Raw genomic sequence first — 18,570 nt, 5'->3', positions numbered from 1 at the left:
TGTATTTCTACTTTTGGGTTACTAACCTGCCCTACTTGGGGCTTTATTGTTTATTTAATAACTAAACCACTTCTTTTTGCCCCAGGTTTAAAGAGTACTTTTAATTGTGTCTAAAACCACCACTAGCATTGCATAAGCTGTGTTCATTACTTGAAAGAAGTACTTTTGTTATTTGTAAGGCATGAAGCAGCTTTCCTTACCTCCAGGGCATGGATGGGAATGGAACATCGCTCCCATCCATTGAGGTGACAAACGGAATCCACGACTCCAGCACTGCCAAACATCATCAGCCTGTTCAAAAACTCCTCTTGGGTCACACCAAACAGAACTAAGGACAGACCATGCTCTAAAGAAAAGAATCAAACCATAATTAAAGATATTAATTATTAAAGCATTTCCATCCACTGCCTCTCTTCCCAAAGGATGACACAAAGCTGCAGCGGCTCCGTCTGGCTTTGACCCGAGCAATGCAAGAGCCATGAACCAACAGCAGCCAGGCAGAAAGGAAAGAACACCACCAGAACCCCCTCCAAAAGCTGTCTGAGAACAACCCACGAATCCACAACCCCTCACCTGTGAGCAGCAGGCACAGTGGCACCTCTGCACTGCACTCCACGTAAACACTGTTTGTGCCGAAGTGGGAACACGTCACATCTTGGGACTCAAAATCCCAGAGAGCAAGAGACAACCCCATGTCCTTTGTCACCACCACAAACACAGCTGTAGCTCCAGTGACCAGCTTACACTCCAGTTTCACCACTTCTTGTGGTGCTGCCCCAGGGATCTGTGTCCACTGCTGTCCTGCAGCCCTGAGGTCTGTGCCGTGGCTCTGGAGGGCTCTGGAAGCTGCCCATGTAACAGCCCGTGGAACAAAGGCCACCATCTTCTCTGGATCCTCATAAATGTCAGGATCGTGATCTTCAAGATGGGTAAAAAACTGATACCAAGGTAAATTCAAGTCATTCCCCAGATCTGGAGAACCTGGTCTTCTTCTTCTTACTCTGTCCCACAGTGAGGACAAGTGTGCCTTCCAGGACCTGGGGAGAAGAGACCAGGTATTACTCCAAGAACAACACAGATAAAGTTTCCTCAGTTAAATAAAATGCATTTTAAGCTTAGAAAATCACTCTAGCACCTTTTAACCTTAACATGGCCTGTTTGTTTCTATTTAAATGCTCTCTGCAGCCAAGCTGAGTGATCCCAGCTGCATTAGATGACAACATTCATGTTTACCCTTTTTCGTAGAAAATTTTCTTTTCCTCACAGAAAATGCCCCCTCAATTAAAAAAATTTAGAACCAAATTAATTCTGGACTTGAGTATTTTATTACACTTACATCAAGTTATAATTAACATGTTTTTTCAGTATTAATACCCCTAAGGTTCACAACCAGTTAAAATGTTTTACATGAACACAGAGTATTTTGAAGGCCACATACACTCATTTGTGCTAAACAAGCAAGGAGATGTAAAGTCCTTGGGATACAAAAAAATCTGTCTATAGTTACCTTTCTATAAATGAAAGGTAACCCCTTATCAGCAATTACTGTTTGGTAGCTGTTTAATGACACATGTAAAGTTCTCTCAGCCCATTTGCAAACATCATCCTCAATTCAAAATATTTAGAGCAGAATGAGCTGATTTTACTTATCACAATTACAACTGAAAAACCCCCAGGATTTATTATGACTGATGTAAAGGAAGCAAAGCCCAGCCTGTCCCAGGCAGGGTTTTCCCTCAGTACCTGTCTGTGCGGAAGGATGAGGGCAGGAGCTCCATGCTGTGCTCAGAACTGGCAAGGTCATCCTCATCCACTCCTTCAGGAGGCTCCATGCAAAGACTTTCAGGATCTCTCTTACAGAGCAAATGCTCAGGGAACTGCCTGTAAAGAAATAAATATTAATTTTCACCTCCCTCTTGAGATGTTTTTGCTGTTTAACCCCTCCAGGAACCCTTAGCAAAGCAGCTTCTTCTCAGGTCAGCAGCACTCCCAGGGAGGTGTGTCCAGGTGAGCCACCAAACCCTGGTGCTCCTTCCTCTCAGCTACAACCTGGCCCTAATTTACCAAGCCAAATCAGCACAGGTGTATCAGGAGTTTAATAATCCCAGACCTCACAGCATCTCTAAAAGGTGCTGCCACCCACCCTTGGCACTGAGAGCACCTATCCTAATCTTCCTAGGAAAAACAGAGTCCAATACAAAGGTTTTCTATTTGTTAACATACTTAATAGATAAAACAAATAGATGTTAATAGATAAATTTTCTTTGGTTAAAGTGACAGAGTGCAAATTGGAACGAATAATAAAGGACAGTGTTTAAATAAATGGGAAATTTCTGCTCTACCACAGGGCCAGAACTCAAAATAAAAAGGTGACAGCACCTCAAATGTTGCAGGACCAAGGCCAGGCACCTAAGGTCAGCTGAACCCAAACTCTTCCTTCAGGAACCCACCATACCTGAAGTAGCTGTTGAGCTCCACGGAGAGGGCACAGTGGGCAGCACTGAGCACCACGGCCATGCTGAGATCCTGGGACACCCTCAGGGCACTGAGTGGGGACGGCAGGGCTGGGCTCCTGCCCCCAGCCTGCCCCTCTCCCTGGCACAGGGCTACACTGATCCTGCCTAGGCTGGCACCATCAAAAGAGTCAAATATGTCTTTAGACAGCGTCAAGGAAAACCCCAGGGCTCACAGCTCCAACAAAGGAGTAAATCAGAAGGGGCAGATGGTGAATTTTGGGTAACTTGTGGTCCAGGCCAAGCTCTGCCCCACAGAACATGAGGAGTGTTTGTTTTCCAAGAGCATTCCAAGCTCAGCTGGGATCAGCAGAGGATTGTGCTGCACAAACATGCCACTTGTGCCACCTCAAAGGAGTCAAGTGATCCTTGGAGTGACCTGTCCTGGCATTCTGTGGGGAGGAAAAGGTACCCTGAGCTCCCTGCACTGCTACAGGGGTAAAATGGCCAGGCAAAGGTACCCTGAGCTCCCTGCACTGTTACAGGTGTCAGAGGCAATGGCCAAGCACAGGGGAAATGGAAGCTCGTGGAACAGCCAGGTCTGAGCCCCTGCCCAGCACAACACACACATCTGGCTCCCCAGCTGTGACTGCCTGTGTGTCTCTGCAGTTTCTAACTTTACTCAAGGAACTAGCTGGCAGTAGATGTCAGTGCATTATACACAGACCCACAGAGCAGAACCACTGGAAAACATTAATCCAGTGGGAAACAGATTTCCAGGGCTGTGCTGAGAAACATTTGATACACAACTATGGCATTTTCACTACAATAACCAAGATTTTGCTACATAACCCTTTTTGGAGGCATCTTCAAAACAGATACTTAAATGTCTTTAAAGAACTTTCTGCTCAACCCTGCCAGAAAAGAAAAACAACTTTGTTCTTCCCGATCATTTCCCCTGAGAGCTCCTCTCTCCTGCAAAGGATACAAATCCAGCCAGCACTATCCAACAGGAACAGGATCCCTCTGCAGAAGCAGGAATCTGTTATTCTCCCCAAAACCTCTGGAGGCAAATCCAAGGTGAAGCAGTCACAGGTCTCTGAGGGTGAGTCTTCCTCAGGAAAGGTCAGATGCACAAGGATGAACTGGTTGAGCAGAAGTTTGCACTTGTTGTTTCCGAAAGACAGAATCTTCACAGAGAAAACTGAAGGTAGACCTGTAAATTTAAACATGTTTTAGGATTACAGCCAGATGGGAATTTGGATTTGCAAAGGAACCCTAAGAAAATGACAGCTCAAATTCATTCTCTCTGCTACCATCTTAAAAAAATTGGGATTGGGGAGGGGGGTTTGTTTTGTTTTAAATCTCACTCTCTATGTCACTGATTTTAGAACAGTTTCCTAAAACTTTTTATGTGGTTTTTTAAGTGGACAATACTGTGAAGAACACAAAAAATCATCCCAAAACAATATTTCAGTCAGCACTGAAAATAAAAGCTACAAACTTTGGAAATAAAAATATTTTAGGAAGGCAGACTGTTTAAGAACATGTAAAACACCAAAGGTCCTGCAAAGTGTAACTGTACACTATGTTTGCTAATCATAATACATAAGGTTAAACACTTAATCATTCTCTGCTGGGTTAGTGAGGAGTCCTGTCTCTGTTTTCTTACCATCAGTTCCAATATTAAAAGGGAAATTTGAGAGGGCAGGGTTGCTTGAACATGCTTTATTAAAATTTATTTTTAATTTCATATCACCCAAACTCATGACTCTACAACAGTTTAATTCCCTCTACCAATGTCACCTTTGAACATAGAAATGTCCCTTTTAATTTTCCAGTCCATTAATCCTGCTGATCACTCTAAATTAGAGTGGAAGTACCTGACACTTCCCTAGTGCTCAATCCCACTGCCTGCATTTGTCCCAGCACAGAACCAGACCAGTAACAATTTCACACATGGAACACACTGGAATTTACTCACTAATGTTTTTAACTTCAAGGAGCTTTTTAAGTGTCTCTTCCTCACAACTGTGCAGGGAGGTTAGGCTGGACTTTCCATCTTCTACAGAGAGTTCATAGACAAACAGTCCATGACTTTGTCCAAGAGCCAGGAGTTTTGACTTGTTTTCTTGCAAACCATCATCTTCTGTGTTCTCCCACACGAAGCTGGAGATACAACATCCAGGAGGGTTATTGGCTTTATTTATTCCCTTCCCACATTTCCCACACTGACAGTTCTGGCCACGCACTGATGAAGGGCAGCACCACTTAACCTTCAGATAAAGACTCTGCTGCTGTCCCCCTGTCCCTGCCAACACCACAACCCCGGATCTGTCCTGCTGCTCGGGCTGAGAAACTCCCCTGGTGTGCCTCAGACCTGCCCTGGGTGAGTGGGAGGAGGCACAGAGGAACCAGCTCAGGGTGTGCAGAGCAAGCACAGAGCAGAGCCCTGCAACGGCACTGAAACATTCCCACCCTGGAATGCTCCAAGCCAGGCTGGACGGGCTCGGAGCAGCCTGGGACAATGGAAGGTGTCCCTGCCCGTGGTAGGGGTGCCACTGGATGGGCTTTAAGGTCCCTCCCAACCCAAACCATCCCGTGACTCTGGAGCTCCGAACAGTGTTGGTGTTGCTCAACACTGCAGATGTTCAGAACTCAAATGTGACTGCGGTTTTGACTCAGCACTAAAAGCCAATAAAGAGGTCACAAACACCATGTGAGTGACTGTCACCCACGGGGGCAGGACTGCAGGTCAGGGCACTGCGGGGCCCGAAGAGACGACCCGACAGACAAACTCCCTTTTCGTTTGCTTTGGCTTTTTGATCACCCGTAGTGAACTCTCCCACAGCTACACAAGTCAGGAGATGTAAAACAACGTCCTCTGCAGCTCTCAGGTTCGCAGCCCCTCAGCCCCCGCACCCCCGACTGTTCGCCCCCCCGGGTCCCCCAGCGCCGCACCCGGGGGTCCCTCCGGCCGCCCGTGCCCCGGCACTTACTCAGCCCAGTCCCCCGGCAGGGCCGTGCCCCGGGCCCGCTCGGCACCGCCCGCCGCCAGCGGCTCCACGGAGATGCCGCCGGTGGCCAGGAGCGTGCCCAGAGCATCCTGGGCCCTGTTCAGCCGCACCCGGGCCGCGTCCCGCGGGGCTCCCCGCGGCTCCAGGGAGCGGGGCACCAGGAGCACACGGAGCTCCCGCAGGGCCATCGCCTCCTCCATCCTCCTCATCCTCCTCCTCCGTCACCCTCCGCCCGCCGCCATCTTGGCGGGGCAGCACCTTCTTCCGCCCAGCTGACCGGGCCGCCCAGTGCGGAGCCGGGACTACAACTCCCAGCACACACCGCGGCGCGGGGCCTGTGGGCAGGGCGACAATGCACGCTGGGAGATGTAGTTCCGTGAGCCCCGCGGGCGAGGGCAGTGCCGCTCGTGTCTGTGAGCGGGATTCGCTGAGTATGTAAACAGAATTCTCTGCATATTTAATTCCCTATCTTTGAGCAAAATTTCCCGTGTCTTAAGCAGAATTCTCTGTCTCTGCCTCTTCCTTTGATCTCTGTTGCGGACGGAACTGTGGGTTGGACGGGCGGGTTTATGCGAACTTCAGTGTATAAATCTTCCCGCTTTTTACTCCCTCGCACGCTCGGTTTGTGGGAACATCCACCCTGCCCCGTGCGTACGACAAACAGCGCCTCCTTTCTAATCCTGACTCTGTGCTTAGAGAGCTGCTCAAATCCCGCAGCGCCGCCGACCTAGGGCTCTGCCGGGGTCCCTCTGTCTGTCCCGGGGTCTCTGTCTTTCCCTGGAGTCTCTCTGTCCCCACCCAGGACAGCGGGAGGGGGCGGGCCCACGCTCAGGCCCCGCCCCTTAGGTGGGACCAGCACAGCACCCTCCCCGTCCATTGGTCAATCCCCTCCCCCGGCGCGGTCCCGCCTCCGGCCCCGCCTCCGGCCCCGCCCCCTTGGCCCCGCCCCCGGTGGCGCGGACCGGGCGATGGCGGAGCGCGGCCATGGCGCTGCTGCGGGCGCTGCTCTCGCAGGCGCTGGGCCGGCTCTGGGGCTGCCCCGGCCATAGTCCCGGCCATAGCCCCGGCCATGCGACCCCGAGCCGCGCCATGGAGCACGACAGGGCCATCGAGGTCTACGGTGACCGCCGGGGGGGCTGGGCGGGCAGGGGGCCAGGGCCGCGAGGGGCTGTGGGGCGGGGGGCTGTGAGGGGGCTGGGGGTGATTTTAGGGGCGTTCCTGCTGTGCCCTTGGGGGGCTGAAGTGAGGGAGCCGTGGCCGGTCCTGCCCTGCCTGCCCAGCCGCGTGGGGAGAGCCGTGCCCGGGAACTTGGAGTGTCGGAGCACCCCCAGGGGTCCCCGGGGGCCGGAGGGGCTGTGCTCGGTGTGGGGCAGGAGGAAAGTTCATTTGGCTCGTTTGAGGGTTGGAATCGGGTGGGAAGGGGTTCCCTTGGGGTGCCGGAGGGTGCAGGCAGCGCTGGGGGCAGGGGCAGAGTCTGACACGGGGGGATGTTGTGTCCTTGGGGTGCTCACGGTGAGGGGGGACCCCCGGCAGTGCGGGAGAAGTGTCTCCGAGCCCCTCTGGATGGAGGCTGCTCCCACAGGGGCTGGGAAAGGCCTGGATCGCTGCCCAGCTCAGCCCCTGCCTCGGGGGCACCCCACCTAAGACAGAGGAGCAGCTGGACACACCTGGAAGGGCCAGGAATTCCAGGGTGGTCACCAGTGGATCCAGGGAAATGCAGATTGCTGTTACTGAGTGACTGTTTCTGTAAAATGGGGAGAGATTTCACTGCTGGAAGTTCTGCTTGGGGAGGATTCCAAACACCTTGTCAAGCCTCAGGGCACTGTTAGTTCGGAGAACTGAGGACACAATGTCAAACAAACTCAGTTTTAAAACTTGACTGGTTTAAATAGAGCTACTCTAAAACACCAGTGGCCCTAAGCAAAAGTTACTACTCATAACCCAGGTTGTGAACCTGAACAGGGAGGCAAATCTTGAGGATTTTGGTTCATCCACAGGGTCAGGCTTGTCCATGACCTCTGCAGAATAAAGCACCTGTCCCTGTATAATTAGATTTGAAAGAGCAGAGGAATCCCTGAAGTGCTGCTGAACTAAATCAGAACTAATGGAACATGAAAAACGAACCCACAGCGAGCAACAAATGCCTCAAATTGTCCCATCCAGAAGAATTTTGTGAGATAAAGTGCCCCTGGTATTTACAGCTCTGCCCCTTCCAGAGGGGGGCAAAACAAACAGTGCTGGGAAGGTGGTTGATAATGAAAATAGCTTTTATTAGATCCTGGAAAGCTGCTTTACTGTTGCTCCCTTGCCTTCTGCTTCAGACATTATCCGGACCATCCGGGACCCGGAGAAGCCCAACACTCTGGAAGAACTGGAAGTGGTGACAGAAGGTGGTGTGGAGGTGCAGGAGATAGGAGAGGAGGAGTATCTGGTCACCATCAGGTTTACACCAACAGTACCTCATTGCTCCTTGGCCACTCTCATCGGTGAGCTCTGGGTGCCTGAGCTGGGGACCATGAGCAGGGGGCTCGCTGGGGGTTCCCTCAGTAACACCAGGGCTAGGTAAAGTTCAGCCTTGTGCTGCTGTGTTGGTGTGACCAGGAACTGCATCTTGAGAGCCCAGCTGGCAGTGCAAACAGACCAAAATCCCAAACCAAATCCAGAGAAATGTGGGGAAATCCATCAGTTTGTATCCAGCCAGGGGAACTCCTCAGAAGGAACCTCTCAGAAACCTCCTGGGAAGTGGCACAGAATTCCTTCTGTGTGTTGGCCACGTTATTTCAGTAACGTTAAATTCAGCTCTTGAATTTGAAACCCCTTAAACTTAATGCTTGTCTCCCTTCCCTCTCCCTTCCCTATGGGCTGTTTTCCATTCCCACACACCAAAAATCGCCCCCATGCAATCCAGGAATCCCCAAAAAAGTCCCGAAGCATCAGGAGTTGGAAGGGAATTATGTTGAATGAGAATTTACACTGGCCTGTCTTGTCTTTTTATTTTTCCCTTATGGTTTGTGGTGAGATTTCATCTGAAAAATCCCATCTGAGAGCTCTGATGTGATTTGCTTGAATGTGCCAAGGTTAGAAAGTCTCACCACTAAATATCAGAACTAAGGTTTCTCAGTGTATTCTAAAGATTTAAGGGAAATCAAGTGTTCAGTTTAATGAGGAAACTGATGTACTTATGCCCAAATAATTTATATTTTTTTTAACCAACTATTAAAAACAAACCAAGCATTCCCCTCAGTACAGGTGCAGCCTCAGGGATAGCTGGGAAGCTATATATAAATATATATAGCTAAATATATTATATAAATATATATAAATACCAAATATAAATACCAATATAAATAAATATATATAAATACCAAAGCAAGTTGGAAAGGGAGGAATTTGTCTCTGTTTAGTGTTTCTAGGAGGTGATTAGAGACCAGAGACCTCAAAGCTTGTAAGGCAGGTGTGAACTTACCTGAAAAGCTGCATCCAAGGAGTGAAACCACAAATTCTTTAGTCCTTCTGTGGCTTGTGCTGCTCAGAACACAAAAGGAGGTTGTCAGTTATACTGGTTGTTACATATGGATTCTCTGAAAATGCACCTCAGCCTGGAATTTTACAAGGAAATCTCTGTTTTGTTTTAACAGGCCTTTGTTTAAGAATAAAACTTCAGAGATGTTTGCCTTTTAGACACAAGGTAAAGTACCTGCTTTGAAACCTGTTTTGGGCTACATGAATGAGAGACAAGCTCTGAAACAGAGCCTGCAAGGCAGGGAATGCCCTGCTCTGTTGTCAGGCAGGAGCTGGTGGAGCAGGGCTGGGCATCAGCTTGGCAGTGAAACCTCGGGAACAGGTTTGGAAGAGCACAGGAAAACTGCAGGATTAAAACACTGGAACTGCTCTGAGGGAATCTTTATGATCCATGTCTTGGGAGCTGATGTGTGGATGGCACATGGCCTGATCCTGGCCATGTGCTGTCCCTGACCCCTAAAACTGTCCCTGACAGGGGCCAGCCCTGGCTGGGGAGTGTGAGGGACTGTAATATATCCCTGGAGAAATCTGGGTCTGAGCAGGAGCAGAGCAGACCTTTACTGACAAGCATAGTGATTTACAGACCTTTAGAGACTTGCCCAAAATAACTGACAGTATAAATTAATTACCTGAGGGTTTCTGCTGGTGATTTCTGGTGGTTGTTTGGTTTTTATAGTTGCTGCCTTCATCTTTCCAGTTGAGCAGTGTAGAGTGAGACTTGTAGAAGATGAGGTAGATGATGTTTTTTGTGGTGCCAACCAGGCTCAGCTTCAGAGAGAGCAGTTATAGGCCCAGGGCTTGTTTCCTTGGTTCCTTTGGGTACATCCCTTTCAGGAGATCTCCCTGCCCTCCAGCCTCTGTCAGGGGGTTTTGTTTTTTGTCCCAGGCCTGGTAAATGTTGGAGGTGGTTTAGGTCTGTTTAGATTCCAGTCCCATAATCTGTTCCATGCAGGAACAGATTGTGTTGCACAGCCAAGTTCAAACAGAGTCTCTGGGGTTGTCATCACTGAGCAAAGCTTGTCAGGTGTCTCCCAGGGAGGCTGTGTCGTGGTTGTGTTGCAGTGAAGTCCAGGATCAGCTCTTTCCATGGATCCCCTGTTTCTCAGTAGGAATAACATGCATCGTATCTGCACTGGACGATGTTTTTCTTCCAGCACTGAATATATTCAGGTGTTTAACTCTTCTAACCTTGCTGATCTCTCCTGCAGCTGGAAATCTATATATCTGAGGGCACACATTCCACCGAAGAGGACAGTGAGTAGAGCTTGGGAATGAGCTGCTGCAGCCTGTTTGTGCTGGTTGAGTCCTTCCCTCCCCTGCCTTCCTGTCCTTCCCAGGAATTAATACCCTGTGAAAGCTTTAAAATCAAACCTGCCCTTGAGGCCCTTTCCAAAGCTGTGGTGGCTCTGTGACCATGTTCTTGCTGCTGGTGTGGTTTTTCAGCGGGGTTCTTGCAGGTGTTAAGTTGTGTCTGTGACAAAAGAAGTTGCTGCTGAATAATTAACATGAAGAACCCACTGGTTGATCTTGCTGTCCTGAAATATCCATAACAAAAATATGTGTTTCTCAGTGCTTACAGTGAAGCTCGAGGGCAGGGGCATTGTCAGAGCCAGAGCCAGGCCCTGCCCTGAGCAGCTGCTGGAGCCCCTGCCAGGAGTGTCCCAGCCTGGAGCACTGGGTGTCTTTAGCAAAAATGGGTTATTTTGGTGAAATAACTTAGCAATTGAACCTGGAGAACTCCAACTCCTGATTAGTCACGAGTTTCACACTTAATTTTAAGACATGTCATTGGGGCATCTTAAATTCTGTTCCTAAACCAGAGAAGCATCAGAAACGGCCGATTTCTGATGGTGGGTCACGACTGAGCTTTCATTTGCCTCGTTCCCCTTTCCCTGTTAACCCTCTGCCTTTGGCTGCCCCTGGAGCCCCCTCGTCCCCCCTGTCCCCTGCCCCTGGAGCCTCCTGAGTTGCCCTTTGTGGGCTGTTTTGCAGTCAACAAGCAGATCAACGACAAGGAGCGCGTGGCGGCGGCGATGGAGAACCCGACGCTGCGGGAGATCGTGGAGCAGTGTGTCACCGAGCCCGAGTAGGAGCCTGGGCAGCTCCTCACAGCACCTCTGCCTACAGAAAAAATGATGATAATCAAGGCCTTGAGTTCAATACTTGAGTTCTTTATACCTTCCACGTGTTTTCTAAAAACAAATTGTTTATAAGATAGATTTAAATGAAGCGTATAGTGCCGAGAGCTTGGAATTTCTGCTGTCCAGAGGAATATTTTGTGATTAAAAGCAACACGTCCGCATTGCCTTCTGAGAGACATTGTGATATAAATACAGTTTTGCAAGTTAAATTTCTACATTGTTTCAGTCACTGCACTGTAAAAAATAAAACAGATTCTTGTAATGAAATTCTGCTTTCTGGGTTCTGAATTGTTGTTTTTTTTCTTCAAGCTTAAGTTTAGATTTCTGTTAGAGAGAAGGAAAGATTCCCTTCTTCATTTTATTCAACTTCATTTCGACAAACACATTAAAGCTGAAATTAATTCAGAAAAATAATTTTCAGCCAAGAGACTGGACTAGAACAGGGAGATTTTCACTGAGACACTATTGCTGCTAAATATTTGTGCTTTTTTTTCCCCTGTTAAGAACATTTCTAATTCTGGAGGCTTTGCTTTATAACCACCCCGAGGGTAAAATTTTCCTGTGGCCAACATCTTGTCAGTCTGATCCTGCTTTTTCTGATGGCTTACCTGCAGTGTGGAAGGTGAGGCACTCCCACAGCCCTTCATTCCTCTGCTTCCCACTGCCCTGTTCCTTGTTGCTGCTCCCTCACTAATCTTGCCTGGAGCATCCATAACGTTTCCAGCTGCCACATGTTCCCCCCTGGAGAGGTTCCTCAGGATTTGTTTCCACTGCAGCTGTGGATCTGCCATGGATTTACCTTTCCCTGGGGAGTGAGGCAGACATTCCCCTCCCAGCTGCCCTTCTCCAGGGGCACTGGTGTCCAGGATGTGCTGCAGTGGCTCACGAGGGATTTTGGGAGCTGCTCCTCCCAGGAACTGAGTCCTCTGGTGCTTTGTGTTGGTGAGAAGTCCTTGGAGCTCAGTGCAAACATCTGGTTTGATTTCAGGGATTTGTAACCATTTTAATAATCCCCATAAAGCTTTCCTGGAGGCATGGAATGATGGAATGGACTCCAGCATTGTGAACAGGGGGATGCTTCCCTTTGTAAAGCAGTGAACTGCCCCATGGCACAGCTGTGCCAGCAAAGGCTCCTCCCCTGCCCTATCTCAGGCCCAAATTACCCTGAAAAAGAAAATTAAAAAGGGGGCAAAGGGTGGGGGACAGAACAATCCCCCTTTTCCACAGGTTTCTGCCCAGTTGCAGAACCCTCAGTTCCAGCACATGTGGAAAATTGCTTTTCTAACTTCGATTACTCAGCTTCAATTAAATTTTAGCTAAATTTCAAACCCCTTTGTGCCCTCGTTGCTGAATTGAGCTCCTTGAGAAGCCCAGGTCTGGTTTAAATTACTAAAACAACTAAAATGGGGTTTTCCAGGTTGTTTTGATGATCAAAAAATGCAATTTTCTGGAAATACTGAACAGCTGAGGTCCAACCAGGCCAGCACATGTGGCAAACCCTCATTTCAGGGATATAATGCCATTTTTGGGACCAGCTTTGCTGTGTGCCCACAGGATTTCACTGGATCCGTGTTCCCGAGGGCACAAATGTCCCAGGCACCTACCTGGGGGTCCCAGGAACAGCCTGGCCCGAGCAAGAGCTCCTGGGGCTGGCAGAGGGTAAAGCAAAGAGTTATTCCAACCCAGGCTTTAGGGAACATTTTAAGTAATTAATTTGGACCAGGAGTGAGAACCCCAAAGAGCAGGAGCGGATTCAGGCAGGAATTGTCCCTGTCACACCTGTGACACTGCCAGGGAAGGGCTTCGTCAGACCAAGACCCATCACCCTGGTGGAAAACAAAGCAACCCAGGAAAAGCAAACCTGTTTTTTAATTTAGCAGATCTAAGGCAGCTCCTTCCACTTTTCTCTCCCAAAGAATCCCTGCACAGGGAATTTCCCTGCCCTGGCAGCTTGTCCAGCTTTCTGAGTGCAGAGGGGAGGGACAGATGTGCATCCCTGTGCCAGGACAGTGGGGACACGTGTCCTGCACCCACCCCCCTGCCAGGGAGGGCTCCAGGCAGGTCAGCTCCTGCAGGGAGGTCGATGCTCTGGGGAGCAGGAGCTGCATTATCTGTTGGCTGCTTTCCTGGAATTTGCTTTCTTCTCTTCTGTCCAGCACGGGGGTTGATCTTTTCTCCTCAGAAATGCTGGTATCTGGGCAGCAAGGAGGGTCTGTGGGTCCTGTGACCACGAGATATGCAGCTCCTCTTCTTGCATGAGGTGCCTGGTGCCTTCAGACTGTTCGTTTTGCATTTCCAGCGGGGAGGAACAACTGCAGAGGGCACCAGCGAACCGCAGCAGAGCTGTGAGAGGAGCACCACGGCCCTGCCCGGGCTCCCGGAATCCCAAACGTCCTGGGTTGGAAGGACTCGGCTCTCTCCACTCATGCCCATCACAGGGGATGAGGTACCACAGCAGGAGTGTGGGCACCTGGGGTTTCAGCTCTCCAGAGGGAACCCGGGAAGTGCCTGCAGGGATGTGGGAGGAAGCAGAGACCCAGGAAAGCCCCCAGCACGTGGAGCTGTGAGGATTCAGCCAGGGCAGACACTGGTGGGCACCTCCATCCCCACCACAGCACCCTGCAAAGGGGGGAGCGTCCCAAGCCCAGGCTTAGCTCCTGCCTTGCCTCAAACCTCAGCACAGCCACGAAGACAGACCATTCTCCCCTCCAATCCTCCCAGGAAGAGCAGCATCATCCTTTTGCCCCTTCACTGGGCTCCCCTGCCATGCAAAGGGATTCACAGCAGCCTCTGGAATAGAAGGTTTAAAATCCCGTTTCCAACCCCGGATCCCCAGGCTGAGTCCCTGCAAAGGAGGAGCAAACCGAGAGGTGGAGGGGCTGAATCCTACACCTGGGGGTCTCACCCACAGCAGGGCTGTGTGAGGGGCTCCTGGGGCTCCTCTGCAAACGCTTTACACGGGGGAGTAACTGTTACTCACCAGAGATGGCAATGGAGCTGTTGCGTGTAGACACAGAGCTATTTTTAGCCCATAGATACTTCTAAATATTTACACCAGCGTGCTGAGCCTTCCCTCAAGTACAGATGCAGGGCTGGGGCTGGGGGAGTGGGGGCTGTGGGTCCTCCCTCCCCTCGTTCAGCACATGTGAAACAGTTTTATTTCCCTTCCCAACAGAAACGGTTGCTCCGGGTGAGCAAACAGGCCGTGCCTTGGTACCAGCTGAGGAAAGAGGCAGCTCATTTCCCTCCCCTTCCTTCCCTCTGCCTGTTTTCTGCTGCTTTACTTCCCACTGGGAATGTCCCTCTGCAATGGGCAGTCCTGAGGTGCCCGTGACCTGCTGGAGCACTGGCTGGGATCAGCACCCCAAAGGGGTTGGATGGAGGCTGTTCCCACCCAGAGCAGCTGCTGATTAAAAGCCAAAAAACAGATAAACCAACAAAATTCTTCAGCTCCTCTCCTTGCTGTCCTGGCTTTGCTGACCCTCGGGGCTGTGCCTGTGAAGCCTTTGTGTGTAGCACAAGGAGGTTTTAAGACCAGGAGAACACAAACCCATCTCTTATTCCTACCTATTCCCTGTTACAGAGCACAGATGGGAGCTGGGAGCTGTTCCTGGTCCCACTGGCCTCGCTGCCTCCCCACGTGCTCAGGTCACAGGCAGGACCAGGGTCCCTCCCTCGTCCTTGCAGCTGATGAAGGACTGATGACCCCTCTGGCTCTCTGGGAATTCAAATCCTCCAGCTGAGACCATCTGGGCCAGACAGAAGCACTTGGTGAGGTCTGAGAGCTGCAAACCACAGGTGCTCTGCAGGGAGACCCGACTGCCCCCGGAGCCGCGGAAGCGCTTTGAGTGTTCCCGTGAACCCCAGACACAAACAAGCTCCTCCATAAGTGCCTCCTGCTTCCCAAGTAGTGAGCTCCCTTCCTTCCTGTCTCCAGGATGGAAATGTCTGGAGGTGACCAAGGCAGGCACAAAGGTCTGATTTCTGATCTGAAGCCAAAAGCCTCTGACTCCTCTCAGAGAGGCTTTCAGGAGATCATGGAATCATGGAACGGTTTGGGAGGGAATGGAGTGACAGGACAAGGGGGAATGGCTTCCCACTGCCAGAGGGCAGGGTTAGATGGGATATTGGGAAGGAATTCCTGGCTGTGAGAGTGGGGAGGCCCTGGCACAGGTTGCCCAGAGAAGCTGTGGCTTCCCCTGGATCCCTGGAAGTGTCCAAGGCCAGGCTGGATGGGGCTTGGAGCAACCTGGGCTGGTGGGAGGTGTCCCTGCCCATGGCAGGGGGTGGAACCAGATGATCCTTAAGGTCCCTCCAACCCAAACCATTCCATGACCCTATTTCAAACATCTTTTGATCCATAAGCCCTTTCCTCCTTCCTTTCCCCCCACTGCAGCAGCTGTGTCTGAATAACATCCTGCTTGTGTTGAAACAATAAAAGCATCTTTAAAAGAAGAAAAAAGGCATTTCTATACCCCATCTAACCCTTCCCTCTGTCAGTGGGAAGCCATTCCCCCCTCGTCCTGTCACTCCAGGCCCTTGTAAAGAGTCTCTCCAGAGAGACTCCCTGTAAGTGTCTCATTAAAAGAAAATGAAGCAAGATGTGTGTTATCCTCACTGATAATGCAGTTTCTGTGCTGGTGGGAGGCCTGGCTTGTTATGTGGCTACAAACCAGACAAAATGCCCTTCCAACAGACTCCCACACTATGATCCAACCTCCTCCAGCCTCAGTGCCCACCTGACACCTGCACAGGCTGGCCACTGTCAGGTTCAGGGTGCTGTGCATTAAATCCAATCCTGCTGCTCCCGGTCCAAGTGCTTGGGAAAGGGCTCAGCCCTTCCCAGAGGGACACCCGGTCCAGGGCTGTGTTGTGACAGCTGGAGGTCACAGCAGGGCTGGGGTCACCACTCTGCAAACCCCAGGGCTCCCAGCCCGGCGGGGTCGGCCCTTCTGGAGACACACAGGATTTGGGGTTGAAAAGGAAAGGATTTGGGGTTGAAAAGGAAAGGTTTGTGGTTGAAAGGAATAGGTTCCCCCTGGCTGCTGCAGTTCCCTGTGCCAAAGAGATGCAGCCTTGGCAGGAGCACAGGGACACGAGGTGCTGGTGGGCACTGGGCTCTGCCATGGACTGGTGCAGTGGCTTGGCTGAATCTCCCACAGGAGGATTATCCTGTGCCCTCATCCCGGCTGTGGATGGGACCCTGCACATGGACAGGCACTGCAGGAGGGGCTCACCTGGCTGGGTACCCCTGAAATGAACTGATTTGCAGAACTCACTCACCCCATCGACCCAGCTCACATTTTAATCAACAAATCCCAGTTGCAGAGGGCCGCTGGAAATGATTTTCAGATGCAAACCAATCCCCCTTCCTGCTGCCAGGGCCTCAACCACCCACAATTAACTGAAAATCCCCTCAAAATTCCCTGAGGGAAAGAGAAACTGTGAAACCCACTTGTTTCCTTCAGTAACTGTTTAATTTACCACACTGATGAGCTGTGGCCATGAGACCCCAGCACAGGGGTTGTCCCTCAGCAAAGCTGGGAGGGGACAGAGGGAGCCAGGGAGAAGGAAACCAGGACTGAACACAGGCTCTTGGAACATAAAAAATTTACACCATGTTGGAAAGGAATAAAACACAGATGGTGAAGTCATGGGTGTGTTTTACATACAGATCACACACAGGAATTTCCATTTAGGGACCCAGTGTTGCTCCAGACAGGTGATTAAACACACCTGGAGCTGTGACCCGGGATGGGCTCTGGCCTGGCCCTGCTCAGTGCCAGGAGGGTTACCCTCCTGATCCCCCAGGTTTTGGGCATCTTCCACAGCCTGAGAGTAATAGGGAAAGGAATTCCTACCTGAATGCTCCTGCCCTTCTCCAGGGACCGACCTACCAGCAAACCCTTCCCAAGACAGGGAGGGATTCCCACACGCTGCTCCGGGAAAGGAGCTGTGCCTCATACAATACTGGATATTCTAGTTAAAAGTCAGCTAACCTTAACAGAGGGGACTCTAGATAAGCAGGAAAAAAGGGGGTTAGCTTGTAAGAACACAGAAAAACACCTTAAACAACCATTATGCTGCTACACATACAAAAATCCAGGGGTTAGCACTTGGCTGCCCACGAGGGAGGGGATGTGCTGCTCACCACCATGGCCAGAGCAGCTCCCCTCTCCTTCCCAAAGACATGCAAGGGAAGTGCTGCTGGACTCCAAACCTTGGTGTCCCTGATGATCCCCTCTGCTCCAGAGTGACCCAGACAGTGGCTCTGGCAGAGAAAGCCTGCAGTGGGGACACAGGGTGTGGAGCCCAGCACAGCCCTGACTGCAGCCAAAACTCGACTCCTCTGCCCTGTTTCCATTTCTTACATTAAATGTATTTAGCTTCAGTAAACATTTTAATGAAAATTACAGGAATGGGTTGCCAGCTTCAAGTCCCTTAAGGAAGAAAAGAGTCCCTACCCCAGAGGGCCAGTGGAGCTGGTGGAGTGCTGGATGCTCACTTCAGAGATACAAAAACAGTAAAAAAAGTCAAGGTTTGTGCTGGCCAGCCAACACCTTCAAGAGGCGGAAAAGGTCAAATGATAGCACCATAAGCATTTCTGGGAGGTGTCCCCCGAGTTACTGCTGCGTTGGTTCCCTTCCCCAAAATGCTCCCCCGCTGGGCACCCAGGGCAGTGACCCCGCCGGGGGTCCCGGCAGGACCCGGCCCCAGCCCAGCCCAGCCCAGCCCAGCCCAGCCCAGCCGATCCGATGGTCTGAGCACCGTCACAGAGTGGCACGACTAAAGACACCGGGGCTGCCCCGGGACGAGGCGGAGCCGCCGGTCCCGGCTGTGCCCGGGAGCCCCCTGGCACCGCTCCTGTCACCTCCGGGCCAGCCGCTCGTCCCCGCGGTCCCGGCCGGGCCGGCGGCAGCTCCGGCAGCACTGCAGATGCACCGTGGGCAGGGGGCACCGGCCCAGCAGCCGCAGGGTCTGGCAGAAGCCGAAGGTCAGGCGGTCGCGCTCGCAGGGGACACCTGGAGGGGAGGGAGGGGACAAGGGCAGTGTCAGTGCCGGTGTCACATCACTGCTGACGTGAAAAATCTCCCAGCACGTGGCAAGAGTCGGAACGAGATGGTCTTTAAGGTCCCTTCCAACCCAACCCACTGGAGCATTCTGTGGGAGCTGGCACAGGCACAGACAAAGCTCCCCAAACACAGAGCCCACCTGCACCTCGGTATTCCTCATTCCCAGCATCAACAACACCTGGGCTGCTCCCTGCAGCTCCACGGCATCCTCCCAGGGCAGCATCATTGCCAGGGAGTGGGGCTGAGGTGCGGGGGACAAACTGACTCCTCCTCCCCAGACCCCCCCAGTGCCGGCAGAGCAGCAGAAAGGCCAGAATTCCTTTTTCTGGGCATTGTTTGGGTTATTTCGAGAACGTGCATCATC

General features: G+C 51.3%; 3 protein-coding genes across 4 annotated transcripts in view; 1 reads left to right on the top strand and 2 right to left on the bottom strand.

Moving 5' to 3' along the window:
• The window catches only part of SPG11 (SPG11 vesicle trafficking associated, spatacsin), a 29,510-nt gene extending 23,786 nt beyond the window's left edge, over nucleotides 1–5,724 (bottom strand). For both annotated transcript variants that reach the window (XR_007906146.1, XM_051796836.1), the window contains exons 1-7: nucleotides 5,453–5,724; nucleotides 4,438–4,622; nucleotides 3,442–3,669; nucleotides 2,456–2,654; nucleotides 1,744–1,881; nucleotides 574–1,037; nucleotides 201–346 (exon numbers count right to left, since the gene is read on the bottom strand). Coding sequence is in view for 1 of the 2 variants with exons in the window: in XM_051796836.1 (XP_051652796.1) it covers nucleotides 201–346; nucleotides 574–1,037; nucleotides 1,744–1,881; nucleotides 2,456–2,654; nucleotides 3,442–3,669; nucleotides 4,438–4,622; nucleotides 5,453–5,679 (1,587 nt within the window). In the remaining variant the exon portion in view is untranslated. The remainder of the gene's footprint in view (nucleotides 1–200; nucleotides 347–573; nucleotides 1,038–1,743; nucleotides 1,882–2,455; nucleotides 2,655–3,441; nucleotides 3,670–4,437; nucleotides 4,623–5,452) is intronic.
• Nucleotides 5,725–6,408: 684 nt separating this feature from the next.
• CIAO2A (cytosolic iron-sulfur assembly component 2A) lies at nucleotides 6,409–11,400 on the top strand. Its single transcript, XM_051796928.1, has 5 exons — nucleotides 6,409–6,590; nucleotides 7,792–7,956; nucleotides 9,109–9,158; nucleotides 10,201–10,246; nucleotides 10,985–11,400. Exons 1-5 carry the CDS (start codon nucleotides 6,455–6,457, stop codon nucleotides 11,080–11,082), a joined length of 495 nt encoding a protein of 164 aa, XP_051652888.1. The 5' UTR covers nucleotides 6,409–6,454; the 3' UTR covers nucleotides 11,083–11,400.
• Nucleotides 11,401–16,601: 5,201 nt separating this feature from the next.
• The window catches only part of ADAMTS7 (ADAM metallopeptidase with thrombospondin type 1 motif 7), a 35,939-nt gene continuing 33,970 nt past the window's right edge, over nucleotides 16,602–18,570 (bottom strand). Inside the window, exon 24 of the mRNA XM_051796837.1 lies at nucleotides 16,602–18,155. Coding sequence (XP_051652797.1) covers nucleotides 18,001–18,155 — 155 coding nt within the window. The 3' untranslated portion in view covers nucleotides 16,602–18,000. The remainder of the gene's footprint in view (nucleotides 18,156–18,570) is intronic.

Source organism: Manacus candei, unplaced genomic scaffold, assembly GCF_025592945.1.
Source record: "Manacus candei isolate 608988 ecotype Guabito, Panama unplaced genomic scaffold, ASM2559294v1 h1tg000046l, whole genome shotgun sequence".
Lineage (NCBI taxonomy): Eukaryota > Metazoa > Chordata > Aves > Passeriformes > Pipridae > Manacus > Manacus candei.
Note: the sequence above shows the minus strand (reverse complement) of the source record. Positions and strands in the feature narration are given on the sequence as shown.

What these genes read in the sequence shown, in the direction of transcription:
- CIAO2A (XM_051796928.1), top strand. Translation starts at nt 6,455, where the DNA reads ATGGCGCTGCTGCGGGCGCTGCTCTCGCAGGCGCTGGGCCGGCTCTGG. An exon ending in CAGGGCCATCGAGGTCTACG is followed by an intron (nt 6,591 to 7,791) that starts GTGACCGCCGGG and finishes CTTCTGCTTCAG; the next exon opens with ACATTATCCGGACCATCCGG. An exon ending in GTTTGCCTTTTAGACACAAG is followed by an intron (nt 9,159 to 10,200) that starts GTAAAGTACCTG and finishes TCTCTCCTGCAG; the next exon opens with CTGGAAATCTATATATCTGA.